The sequence below is a fragment of the Saccopteryx leptura genome, chromosome 5 (genome assembly GCF_036850995.1).
Source record: "Saccopteryx leptura isolate mSacLep1 chromosome 5, mSacLep1_pri_phased_curated, whole genome shotgun sequence".
Taxonomy (NCBI): domain Eukaryota; kingdom Metazoa; phylum Chordata; class Mammalia; order Chiroptera; family Emballonuridae; genus Saccopteryx; species Saccopteryx leptura.
This window is the reverse complement of record NC_089507.1, coordinates 68595676-68609465: the sequence shown is the minus strand read 5'-3', so window position 1 is coordinate 68609465 and position 13790 is coordinate 68595676. Positions and strand designations below refer to the sequence as shown.

The 13790-nt window shown below is 41.1% G+C and overlaps 1 protein-coding gene across 4 annotated transcripts in view; it reads right to left on the bottom strand.

Annotated features, from left to right (window-relative positions):
* Nucleotides 1–13790, bottom strand: part of AFF1 (ALF transcription elongation factor 1) — a 210229-nt gene that overhangs the window by 43847 nt on the left and 152592 nt on the right. For 3 of the 4 annotated variants that reach the window (XM_066385023.1, XM_066385025.1, XM_066385027.1), the window contains 4 exons: nt 13232–13276; nt 7284–7370; nt 6321–6357; nt 2920–2971 (listed from right to left, as the gene is read on the bottom strand). In XM_066385023.1, coding sequence (XP_066241120.1) covers nt 2920–2971; nt 6321–6357; nt 7284–7370; nt 13232–13276 — 221 coding nt within the window. The remainder of the gene's footprint in view (nt 1–2919; nt 2972–6320; nt 6358–7283; nt 7371–13231; nt 13277–13790) is intronic. The other variant, XM_066385024.1, reaches the window with a different exon arrangement.

Sequence of the window (13790 nt, the reverse complement as noted above, 5' to 3'; positions counted from 1 at the left end):
CTAATTTTACAGTTTCTTAAACATTAACAGATCAGTCCTTCAGAGAGGCTGACAGAAGAATCGATACCCATCAACTGTATCTGGCTGCACAGAAGGGGAATTGTCCACAATGATATAATGGACATAGTAACTTTATTTTAAAAATGAAATATTTTGTACTTTTCCCTGAGAACTCAACAGACCTAAGCCTTGGAAAAGAAAGGAGCCTGAAAGCAACATCCCCTCCCCTAAACTTAGGGGCAAACAGCACTGACATCCTAGCTAATCACTTCCCTGCAGAGCTTAGCAGAGGAAGTCATCATTAGAGAACTAACTAGAGCTTCAACTACAGAGAGGAGAGGCAATGAACGGATTCCGCCACCTGGCTAGCATTCCCGCTTCCCCCAAGTCCGGACAGATATAAGCTAACACGGACTTTCCATAGCTTATTCTCTAGTGCTAAGCCCTTCCATTTTCCTTCATACATAATATTCCACTTTTCTAAGAATTCCCAAGTGCTGGTAACTGAAACAAAAAAGCACTGTGACTTAGACTGATTTTTAAAGCCAAAGTACAAATGAACCTGTAATTCACATTTTTTCCCCTGACATTCAAAGTGCATTAGACTATCTCTCTGGCACCGTATGTGCCAAACAGTTTAAGTGCATATCAAAGAACTCTAACGCTGACATCAGATCAAATTAACCTGTGTGCAGTAAGAGATTTACCGTACTAAATCCAAAACAATGACGGCACTTTACAAATTAATTGGAACACTGCTTTCATCCAGTCTCCATAAATATGATTCCTTTATCCTGGAGGTACCTTTCATTTGGGCACTTTCTGAATGCAATAACCCACCCCCACACAACCACAACCATACAGCACCCCCCCATCTACCCAGGCTCAGTGTTATTTTCTCCACTGGGCATTCTCCACTTCCTCTTCACCTCCACTAGGTCCTACTTTCCTCCCTTCCCTAAATCAATTAGAATCATAACAAAATTATTTTCTAGTTAACTTTTATATATAGCAAAAAAGTTTTTATAAAGAAAACATTACATATATCATAAAATATAAGTATACCTGTTAGAAACTTCTAGGCACTCTGACTTCAGTGGTTCAACTCACTTATCAGAACTACCCATTTCTCTGAGTAGCAGAATGGGCTAAGTCCTGCCCAACCTGAGCTGGAGAGTGGGAGGGTACAATTTTGACCTCAGCCTAAAGCAACTTCTTGGGCCTGGATCTGACCTCATTGTCTTTCTTCTACTCACAGGCCCGTGACCTGGCTGCTTCCTTCGCCCACTTGCCTCCTTGGAGATCTCTCCCTTCTATTCTTATTGCCCTGTGGTAAGGCAAGCTCTTCAATTTCCCCTTCCTCACTGCCCCCAAAGACACTGACCAGGGCTTTTTATGGTCTAAAAAGCTCTACTACTAACCACTAGAAAGAGCACGGGGTGTGAAACCTTGGGGAAGTTACAGAGCTTTTACAGAATTATTTCAGTTGTGGTCCTTGGAGTTGTGGTTTCTATTCTCTACCAGCTATCAACTGGCTTAACAAACTTCTTCCTTTTTTTAACGTAATTAATCTAGGCAGGTGATTCTAGATGTTCAAAATTTGGGAGCCAGTAAAAAAAAATTTTTTTAAGAATAATAAAGGGACTGGCTGGTGGTAGCGCAGTGGACAGAACATCGACGTGGGATGCTGAGGTCCCAGGTTCAAAACCCTGAGGTCGCCAGCTTGAGTGCAGGGTCGCTGGCTTGAGCGTGGGATCACACACTTGACCCCACGGTCGCTGGCTTAAACAAGGGGTCACTGGCTCAGCTGGAACCCACTGGTTAAGGCTTTATGAGAAGCAATCAATGAACAACTCAAGTCATGCAACTACGAGGGGATGCTTATCTTGCTTCCTTCCTGTCTATCTCTCTCTCTCTCTCTCATGTGGGGGGAAAAAGGGGAAAATAAAAGATTAAAAAAAAAAACAAGCAAAAACTCACCATCTGCCAGTACCGCAAATGAAAGATTTTTATTACATACATACACACACACAAAACCCCACCCTTAAACTATATAATAAGTTCACTTTAAAAAAGAAATCTCATTGTATTGTTCTTTTCTTATTTTGCTGTGGAGAAATGACAAAAAACTGCACCACAAGAATGGCAGCACTTGGGAAGGGCGATCTGACTTGATCCCACATTTGGTCATGGCCAGAAGACAGAATTACCTGTTTACCACAACTATACAGTTTTAAAAACAGTCAGTCCATAGCAGCCCCCCTTCCAAACCACATGGAACAAATACACCTAGAAAACAGATGAAGGCTGGGGCTTGAGCCTGAGACCAGCAACTCCCCGAGTGACCAGTGAGATGCTGGAGAGCAAGGCCTTCTTGCTGAGCTCCTAAACACCGCTTTTAGGAACGTGAGAAAAGTACTATTAGCTCAATACTATCAAGTAATTGGGTGAAAATGCTGATTTAAAAATCTTTATTATGTAGTTCAAACTGTTCCAAAAACCCAAAATCTATCTGGACTTACTTGGCCTTAATAAAGAACAGCTGGGCAACAGGACTCACCCGTTGAAACGAGGCCAAAGAGCTGCCAGAAAATCTTCAATTATGCACACACACACCCCAAATTTGTTTCCAAGAGCTAAAGCTCCTTAAGACTTAAATTTATAAAGCTAAAATCTGGCTCAAATGCCTTTCTTTTGAGAAAACCCCTTAGCACACTCTCCTACGGTGCCTAAACATGCAACAGAACGTAACCCAAAATAAACGCAGGCCGTTTCTTCCCTCTGCAGTGCAGCACTGTATTATGAAAATTATTACTTGAAAGCAGGGTGGGGCGGTGGGGGGGGGGACACCAAGCAACAGATGTACAGGGGAAATGACAATATTGTATTATAAACTTTTAATCAAAGCTTTTTACTTACGATGTTCCCTGCAGAGAACTAGGGTGAGTTTTTGAAGATGTATCATACTGTTCTATGGGGGAGGGAAAAAAATGATTAGAGCAGCAGAGTGACATATATTCATGAGGTTTCTAGTCACAAATTCCTTTTGCTGTCCCCCTCCCTCACCTTTTTTCACCTACACACTTAGTATAATTTAAATTGCCAACCCGAGTGCTAAACACTGCGATTACCATAAATAATCGCACCGTTATTACTGTTCCTTCTAGAGAGAGCGCTTGCTCAGAATGAAAAGCCCTTCCCAGAACACACACACTCTGAAAAGCGCTGCTTGCAGCAGGCCCATCCCACTGCCGGCCTCGTCCTGACGCCCTGCCCTGGAGACCTGCCTCTCCCTGACCTGCTGGCGGGGCTCCCACGGAGGCACTGTCACAGGCTGCTCTCACTGCCACCTGGTCTCACTTCAGGTATTGATTAGTCCTTGGCCAGCACTCCGTTTACAGCCTCTGGACACGGCCAATCACGCTCTGCCTCCCAGCTGTCCCCCCATTATTCAACACCCACACAATTTATCTGTTCTACAGTTATTTACAGACTGTCTAGTAGGTAACAGATTGAAGGCATTTGACCCTGTCCTCGATGAGCTTACAGTTAACTGAGGGACACCAAACAGGGGCACCAAAACCTACAACCCTGTGTAGTATGAGATTAAGTACACAAATCAATCATAAATTAGCTGCGATAGGAACCTAAAGAATGGTCCCTCTGTTGTCGGTGGTTAAAGAAGACAAATGAAAAAGGGAACAAAGTTAACTGTGTCATTAAGGATGGTAGAGATTTTGACAGAATGATTTCTGGCAGGAGGGTGAGGAAGATCTTCAGGCAAAAGAGATGGTGTGCACAAAGGTAGAGAAGTGAGAGGAGTTAAAACCGCACAGATTTGGAAAGGGTAAGGCTGGGGTGCAGAATCTGAGGTGGCCAGCACGGAAGGACACGTAGAAGTCAGATTCTGGAGGGCTCTGAATGCCAGCACAGGAAGTTATGACTTTATTTATCTGGCAATGAGACACCACCAAAGGTCTAAACAGGGACTAAATGCAGCAATTTCTCAGAAAGATTATTCTGGGGGTGTAAACTCATAGAACCTAGAAGGGAGCAGGAAATGTTAAGTATGGAGGCAACAAACCAGTTAATAGGCTGCTGATTTTGTCTAAGCACGAAGTAACAGGGACCTGAAACACAACTTGAAGTGGAATGGAAATATGGGTGCCGTGTAAGCAAAGGTGAATGATATTTTTCACAAGTGTCCTGTAGAGACCTTTGAATATTTGCAGTTAACCACTTTATCCTCATGGTGGCAGCAGCTCTTACACGATATTCTAAAACTGCTTCCCTTTTTGGCTAGGGAGCCAGGGCCTGGACTATAAATTAGTGGGGCTAAAATCACCCCTCTGATCACTGTCAGGGACTCCTATATAGTCATTTTGACTAGGCCCTGAGCTCCACGAGGCTCTGGTTGTCCTCAGGCAGCCATATTTTTTGCAAATGTGGACATGAACACCGGGACATATACGTAAAATCCCTATATCTTATTCTCTGGGCTCTACAGCCTCCTAAACCACAAGATCACTTTTCCAGATGTTTGAATTCTCTTGCTGGGCATACTTTGAGAAATGTGTGTCAAGCTCGACCTTTCTGAAAACTACTATATATCTACATAAACTCTACTTCCTCTTCATTCAACTACAACTAATCCCCTTTAGGGTCCAACTGGCCCCACAAAAGCCACATTTTCACAAAGGTAAACAGGTTCCACAAAACACCAACAGACAAAGTGGCGGCAGCATAGTTAGACCCCAGGGTAAACATCTGGAGAGCCAAGACCTACAGGAGACCTCTGGCATCTGAAAAACGTCTCATCAGAGCAATAAGGAATTGGGCCACACCACTCCACAGGTCAAGAGGACCACCCATGCTTAGACAAGAAAGCACTTACCAGTCCATCTTCAACTATATTTGCTAAAAGGAGGAGTCAGTTTAAAGGATGAAAAGGTCTTTCTAAACCAGGAGTTAAGTATCCAGCTGTGCGTAACCCAGGGGAAGGCAGAGACCTGCAGGGCTGGCAGCCCAGCATGCGGAGGTAAAGGAGCACACAGCAATCCTGTGCACAGCTGCGCCTGCAGCCCACTGTATCACCTACCTTTGCACAGGCTGCCAAGACGCTGAGAACAAAAGGATTTCCTAATCCCCCCCAAGCCACCATGGATTTCTGTTCATTTTTTTCTTGCTACTTACACAACACTGTGGCAAGATGGTCAGGCTTATTTCTCTGCATTTGGGGGAAATTTAGAGCTCTTTGCAAGTCTTATTCAGTACTTCTAGAGCAGGGGGCAGATATATACTTTATTCTTTGCATGCTATACCTTGTAGCTTAATAATAAATAAATGGGCATGGCTGTGTCCTAATAAAACCTTCTTTACAAAAACGCGCTGCAGAACAGATTGGGTTCTCAGGCTGTAGCTTGCTCCAGAGGAAGAGCGCTCTGTTTCTTGCTGTTCTCACCTTTTTACTCTTCTCACATATAATTTAAATGGTAGACTAATCAAGGGGGAAAATGTAAGTGGGGGAAAGGAATGAGGTAGGGTCACATGAAGGAAGAGTCACTTCCATGAAATATCTACATCTGGGCTCCCTCGCCCGATAAAAATACACGCAACTCACAGCCTACTTTGTTCTACCAATCCTTTGAAGACTAGGTTGGGACATAAAGAATTTATCAGGGTTACTGATGAGGACAAAAGCTGGATACAGTTAGCTTTCTTCTGATTTCCCCTGAATTTTCAAATATTTACAATCCATAAAAGGGGTTCAAAAGTGAATTATATGGCAAATACATGTAGAAGGGCTAAAGAAACTGTGTGCTGTATTTTTTATAAAAACTTCTTACTTTTGTGTAAAAATATAGAAGGACCACACAAAATATCCCAACCCAGTCTTATAGAAGGATGGGCAAAAGTAGGTTTACAGTTGTTCATATGGAAAAAGACATGCAGGTTATGACTATTACAATATCAACTCAAAAATATGTCACCCACAACTGTGAGCCTGCTTTTGCCCACCATTGTATACAATTCCTGGATCACAAGGTTTCGAGAGTCTCATTCAAGATACTTACCATGCGTCAGGTAATACCAAATTATATTTGTTGAGGACTTTACTAAGACAGCATCATGAACTCTTTAGAACAATCTGAAATTCCACCTAAAGAACAGTTTTGTATTTGCCCCCCCCTCCTATTTTTCCAACACAGGAATCCCTCATCTCTGCTGGGGCATGTTTCATTATTTTTTTTTTCATATTAAAACAGTAAAAAGCATGTTTTATTCTCCAATGCAATAATCAGTTGTACGTATTCACTTACTTTGGTTTTGGGTTGCAGAACTGATGTGCTGAGAATCCTAGAAAGAAAAGTAAAAACCTCCAATTATTAGGGTTTATAAATCTAATGGCTAAATCTATTAAACACTAATAAATAGAATTTTTACACAAAGTAGGTTTTATTGCCTCCTTTCTTCCCTAGTTTATTTTTCCTTTGGTGTTGAGCAAAAATTTCTTTTTTTAAAACAAAGTATATGTTTTACATTAAGACCAGTTATAATAAACCATCTTTTTTCTTTTTTAAACTACCGTATCATTAGAAAATATATAAAATATCTAATGTGGCAAATACTGGTTTGCATTGACATAACCTCCTGAAAACAATAGTACAGAAAGCAACAGCTATAATATATTAACAATGTGCGCGTGTACCAGGCTAGACAAACACAGACAGATCTGAAGCTGATATTTTCTACATTCTTAAGGCTATCCTAAAGTACAACCCTCCCCTAAAAAGAAAAATAGTACTGTTTTTATTTTTAATATGCTGCTCACAAATATTGTAACAGAAACATGTGAGTCAGCTGATGATCTGCATGTTATTAAAACCAGCACAGCCCTGGATAGGTAGCTCATAGAGCATGTATGTATGTATGTATGTATGTGAACATATCTAAATTCGAAACTAGGAATCAGACAACACACCTCACTAAATTTCCTGTTCCTGTTTTCCCACCTCTAGGTAATGACCCTCAAGTGAGAACACTTATTAGAAAGTTCTGAAGGCTTTCAAAGCTACAAAACCCTATACAAATGTAAGATGTTCTTACTGGCATAATTTGGAGAATAAAGTGTTTTAAAGCATTATGAAGCCCTGTAGAAGCCAAATTAATTGGAATTTTAACCTAATCGCCAAAGATTCCAACAATGACTGACTGACATGGCTCACAGCAGTGTCTCAGACTTCCTCCTGGGATGCAGCACCTGCCGCACTGGCGGGAGTTACCTTTGCGGGGAAAGGAAATTTGGAGGGCTCAGCTGTGCTGGGCGTGTGTATTGCTGTCAAAGGAGGAGGCCACGAATGGGTCATTTCCTGAAAAGAGATTTGAAAAGGGAAGAAAAAGTTAGTTATAAATAGAACATTTATTGCTACTTAACTTTTTAAACAATATAGAGTAGATTGATGGTAAATGAAAAGTGAAACTTTAAAAGTTATTTCATTTGCTTTTTAAAAAAACTCTTACTTAATGAGAGCTATGTGCAAAAGCTGAAGATCTCCAACTTACAAAACTGAAAAAAAAAATCAGTTTGAAGAATAAAAAACAAGAACACAGAACAGTCATGGCCTTAACACTCTGAATATGACAAGGTGTATAAAAGGTAATAGGAATTACCGGGCTTATATAACTGTGAAAACGGAGTCTGCTCAATGCTTTCTTTCTCCCTCAGCTTCTTTATTGCATTTCCTGGAATTACTTAAGTTCAAAGGAAGAAGAACTTTCCTGTTTGACTTAAGCAAACAAGTAATTCAGGTCACTTGTTCCTCTTGGGAGAGTTTTAATGGATTTGACCCTTCCCTGATACACAGTGTTAGTACATAAGAACTGTGTGGAGGAAAGGGCCTCAAAATATTACCTTCTCTTTCCATTAACAGAAGTTTAATTTCTATTTAACTCTTTATGCAGGTGAGGTTTCTAAATCCTACAAATTAATATATTTTTCTTGACATGAATTATTTTTTTCCTAAGCACATTCATAAATTGTATTTTACTTTGCTAAAAAAAAAATCATCGGAAAACAATGTCAGATTAAAGGTGTCCAATTACAAACACATGCATGAGCACACAGACACACTTTAAGAGCTAAAGTGGCATTGAAGATCATTAATTCCAACCCTTCTGTTTTGTAGATGAGAAAATGAGATCCAAAATGACTGACTATGTGTCTCAGAAAGCCAGTGGCTTAAAGCACTGGCTTTTCCCAGTCTAAGAGGGAAAAGTCCAATTCCACATGTATAGAGCAAATGCAGAGAGGACTTTTTGAACACATCTGACAATACAATACGGAGTCACTGTCAGCCAGGACAGTCATGTCAACAGGTAATGGGGCATACGGAAATGCCCCAAACCACACATCTGGACACTCAGATAACGACTCCATCTGGACACTGATACGAGTGGGACCTCCCTCCACCCACTGCTGGCTGTAAGAACTCAGAGCTCTGATCACGTGATGCTCGAGGTCGGCTGCACCACAGGTCACGCTGGGAGCCCTGCAGGACTTCCACTCCACTGGATGCGTGCTGCCACCGCAGCCACCGGGCTTGAGACCAACGCTCACCTCTCCACCTGCATACCCCGCCAGTGACTGGGACTTTGTGCTGGACACTCACTCTACTCACTTCTACCTGCGTGTGACTCTACTGGCTTATTGGGGAGGTCTCCCCCAATAAATCCGGCATTGTGGAAAAGACAAACGTGTAAGTGACTATTTTCAGGGACACTCTCTTGCTCATGAAACCACATCTGTCCGACCTGCCTGGCAAACTGGCTTAAAGATCGACCAGCAAGCTGATGACCCCAGATCAAGTTATGTTACTTTCCATGTATAACACACTGTGTATTATAACACTTCATTCTTCACGAAGTGCTGACCAACCTCTCTATGACCACAGAGACATCTACTGATCCTTGCAACAACTGAAAACGGAGCTCCAGCCGATTATTTCCAATCCCAAACTCGGTTCGCACCTTCTCTGGCCTGTCCCCACAGTCACTCTCTAGGTTGCTACAGCCCCAGGATCAACATAAATGGCCTGGACAGTAACAAGTGAAGTAATTGATGTTGCCTTTTCTGAGTAATTTTTATTAAATGGGAAACATCTCCTCGTCTGAGCACTGGCTTGGAGAAGTTCTGTACTAAAATATAATGGAAAGAGATAAGAGCTCTGGAGCCAGAGACCCAGATTGCAATTCTAACTCTGACCTTCACCAGCCACATGAGCCTGACTTGTCAGAGCTCTCTGAGCCTCGTTCTCAACAGCACGTAGACTAAGACCACTTATTTTTCAAAGTGTTAAGGGTAATTGACATAAAATGCTTGGAGATGGGTGCACAGAAAGCACTTAAAATATCAAAAGCATTACAATTTTTGATTAAAAGCCTAGCTTTTAAAAAACTTCAATGGTGCAGTATTGCACCAAACTTCAATACTGCACCAGAGAGCTCCTTGCTCTTTTATTTATTTGACTATACTTTATGCTAAGGGACCATTATAATGCTACAATGTAAAAACAAACAATAATTAATGGAGAAGGTGTTTGAAAGTACCACCTTTAAGTTTTCTAAGAATTTCTTTAGAATTTCAATCTATGACTTTCAGTCACCAATTATTCCCAGAAAACATCCATCCTACTCTCAATGCCTAAGGCTGTCCCAGCTATTGAATTAGGCAATGGAATGTGCATAAACTCTTTCAGGCCCTGAGTGTCTTGCTTGTAGTCTGAAAGAATTTATATTCTTTCCTAAATGCCTAACTTAGGAAAGGAACCTAGACTTTAAGAAAATTGGGGCCATAAGGAAAAGAAACTGCCCAGAATCGCAAGACCGTGAATTTGCTCCCAGCCTTAACAATGACTTATGGCACCAGTGGGGGTACATGACTTGGCACTGCCTCAGTCCTGGCCTTCTGGGTGACACAGCGCTCCACACCGCACTTCCCTCATTTTGCTCTAGACGCCCTGTCTAGTTCTTACTGTTCTCTAACATACCAATCTGTTCCCATCTCAAGGCTATTGCACTCTTTTCTCTGCCAAGTCATCTGTTCATTTGTCTACTATAGGACTCATACAATTTATCATTATCTGGCATTTTCTTATAAATTCATCTTCCCCACTATAACCTCCACGAGAGGAAGGACTCTGTCTTATTCGTATAGCATCACCAGTGCCTAGAAAAGTATCTGAAGCTTAAGGGATATTTGTTGAGTAAATGAATGAATGAACAAACAGTAATGTTAACACACATTATACCAATGTCACCAGAATGTTGCACTAAGGTAACATTTACAAGTACTGAGTTATTCCCCAAGAGGCTGTACCAGCAGGCCACGCCACTGTAGGTAGAAAACCTGCGCTATTTCCATTCACTCACTAAGAGCACATTGCCCTGGCTGGACTCTTGTGCATGACCAATTCCTGGTTTCTAGCAGTGTCTGTCTGCTATTTTGTTATTCCATCAGCCTGCAGAAGTTATAGGCTACCACTTCCCCTTCATTAAAACACTTCCACCCTTAATATCTACCCTAGAGAACCAAACAATATCTTCCATGATCGATTTTTCTGTTAGAGAACTATTTACTGTCTCTATTGCCCATCAGAAAGATTTGTGTTAGGATTCCTGGCAATCCTCATAAATTGCTGGCACAAGGTAAGAACAGGAACCTCGAGGAAGAGAAAAGTACGTATATGGATCAGCATCAGAGTGAGAGCTGGAATGGATCCTGGAGATCATCTGCTAGTCCAGGGTCTTCATTCTAGCGATGAGAAAACGGAGGCCCCAGGAGAACACAGACTTAACTAAGGCTACAAACACAGTAGAAGAGAAGGAGACAGACTTTAAGTCTCCACTATGCAAAAAGCCTGTGCCTTCTTCAGGCAAGACATGCTTCTATTTGGTCGCCCTATTTATACTTTCCAAGCAAAAATACTCACCTGTTGCATGTATTGACCATTTACTTTCAAGCATTTCCAAATAAGTAAGAACTCAACATGATATTGGATGAGAGGAGAGAAAAAATGGATGAGTTTTTAAATGAACAATGCTTGTCTGATGCTCTAATACCATCATCCTCGATAAAGGAGTCAACAGCCATACATTAACATACATCAATACCTAAGAGAAGCAATTGACATATGCAGACACAACTAATCTATAGCTTCATTTATTTTGCAAATAACCATCGAATAAATCACATACAACTTCAAAGAAAATATTAAGGCCATATTTTCTAACCAAGTTATTTGTTGTTTTCATGACTCACCATTCAAAGAATTTCAGAAATACCAGAGGGAGAGCATGAAACAAAACTTGATCAAGATAACTTGTTTATTATTCATCTTCCTTGCTGGTTGACAAAAATTTCTCATTTTTAGCAAGACAAACTGTTTCCTTAGAGATATTTCTTTCTCAGAAAGTCCTAACTACAAAACTACAAGGCAAAAGATTGTAAAACAAAAATATTTTCCAAATATCTGATCAGACACTAGTTTTATAAAAATTTCACAAGTGAGAAGGTAAACAATTTACTTAATTACTGGTTTCAGCTCCACCTCACTTAATACTTTACAATTAAAAATTAAAGCCTGGCCTGTGGTGGCGCAGTGGATAAAGCGTCGACCTGGAAATGCTGAGGTCACCGGTTCGAAACCCTGGGCTTGCCTGGTCAAGGCACATATGGGAGTTGATGCTTCCAGCTCCTCCCCACCTTCTCTCTGTATCTCTCTCTCCTCTCTCTCCCTCTCTGTCTCTCTCTCCCTTTCTCTCTCCTCTCTAAAATGAATAAATAAAATTAAAAAAAAAATTTTTTTTTAAAGAAAAAATTGGATAAGCATATATTTTTAAGGAAAAAAAGTGAGCAGTAGATACAAATTAATAAATATGTATATCAATATTTTTTCTCCTACTTCCAAAAAATATTAGTAAACTTATAGTAAAAGATAAAGCAATAATATCATTAAAACAGACATGGGGCCCTGGCCGGTTGGCTCAGCGGTGGAGCGTTGGCCTGGCGTGCGGGGGACCCGGGTTCGATTCCCGGCCAGGGCACACAGGAGAGGCGCCCATCTGCTTCTCCACCCCTCCCCCTCTCCTTCCTCTCTGTCTCTCTCTTCCCCTCCCGCAGCCGAGGCTCCACTGGAGCAAAAGATGGCCCGGGCGCTGGGGATGGCTCCTTGGCCTCTGCCCCAGGCGCTGGAGTGGCTCTGGTCCCTACGGAGCGACGCCCCGGAGGGGCAGAGCGTTGCCCCTGGTGGGCGTGCCGGGTGGATCCCGGTCAGGCGCATGCGGGAGTCTGTCTGACTGTCTCTCCCCGTTTCCAGCTTCAGAAAAAAATACACACAAAAAAACCAAACAAACAGACATGGAAGAAAATTAAAAGCCATAGAGGAAGAATGAGAAATAAATAAAACTCTCAATCATTACAATGACTATATCTGAGCATTAAATTTAGCTCTAGATTTCTTGGAATTTAAAGCCAAAATGGAAAACAATAGTTTATATCATTCTTTTCTGATAAAAAGCATGGTGGTTCATGAAGGGAATTTTTCTCCTATTAGAACTCAATTCTAGAAACAATTTGCCACCCTTGTGAAAGAAAATTTGAACAAATGGATAATGGATTCAACGATGTTTTTGTAGAAGCAGCACAAATGTTCATGGCACACTCAATAAGCAAGTCTTCCTCATAGGGCTACAGATAGATGTCCATTTAAATTCTGTTCTTATCCCTTTAGAAAGTGATGATCTCAATGCAGATAAGGCTATACATATGAGGTGCCCCCTATAAACCACCAAGAGGCACAAATCAAGCACCTGGTAACAGCTGGTGCCCCCTTGACTGCATCAGTGTAAGGAGTCCCCCTCTGGAAAGCAACTCTCATGGGTGTTTATGGGCAACCAGCAAAATTTGAGAGAGAGGTGTTAAAACTTTGGTCCAGATGTCCTGCAGTTTGAAGACTTCATTTTTATTAATAAAATCTGTCAAAGAGTTTGGTAATATACTTAGACTCCCTTTGTTACTACTCTGGGCAATTCTGATTTTGGAGGTGTCTGAGGTGGTGTTGGGCCTATTTAAAGGAATTTGAAATGGCAACTTTTCACTAAAGTCAAAGTAAATGGATATATGCCTGCCTAGTTAAATATTTATTCAAGTGAGAAACAATAACCATGAACTCACCTTCAGAATCTCTTCAACACAATGGACTTCATTGGAGTAGGTCTGCTGAAAGTAAAAAGAAAGAAAAAATCAACACACATACATACAAACAAAATAAAAACCAATTAGAGTATTAGTAGATGCTGGTATTAATACAGCAACACTCTCAAAATTCGAATCACCTTGGGGCCTGCCCTTTAGTAGTTAAATATTAGGAACTTCACATTCTGGATGAAATAAAACAAAAGAGATTAGCCCAACTTAATTGTAAGGGAAGAGATTCCACTGGATACAATGAAAGACTAATTATGACCGCCAGGTTAAAAGTTTCCGAAGGAAAATGTGTAAAGAAAATTAGTATATTCTTAAATCTAGAGGAATAACAAATATAACAAAAGTGGAAGCAGAAAGGAATAAAAGCAGTGTCACAGTTTGCTCCTTCTTAGCAACATTAGTCTAGAGCCAAGTTAAATGTACACAACAATGACAATGATCTGGATATCTTAGTATAAGCCTACACAGTAAGGTGGCCAATATCCACTTAAGGACAGATTTTTTTTTGGTAATACTTTAACCTGCC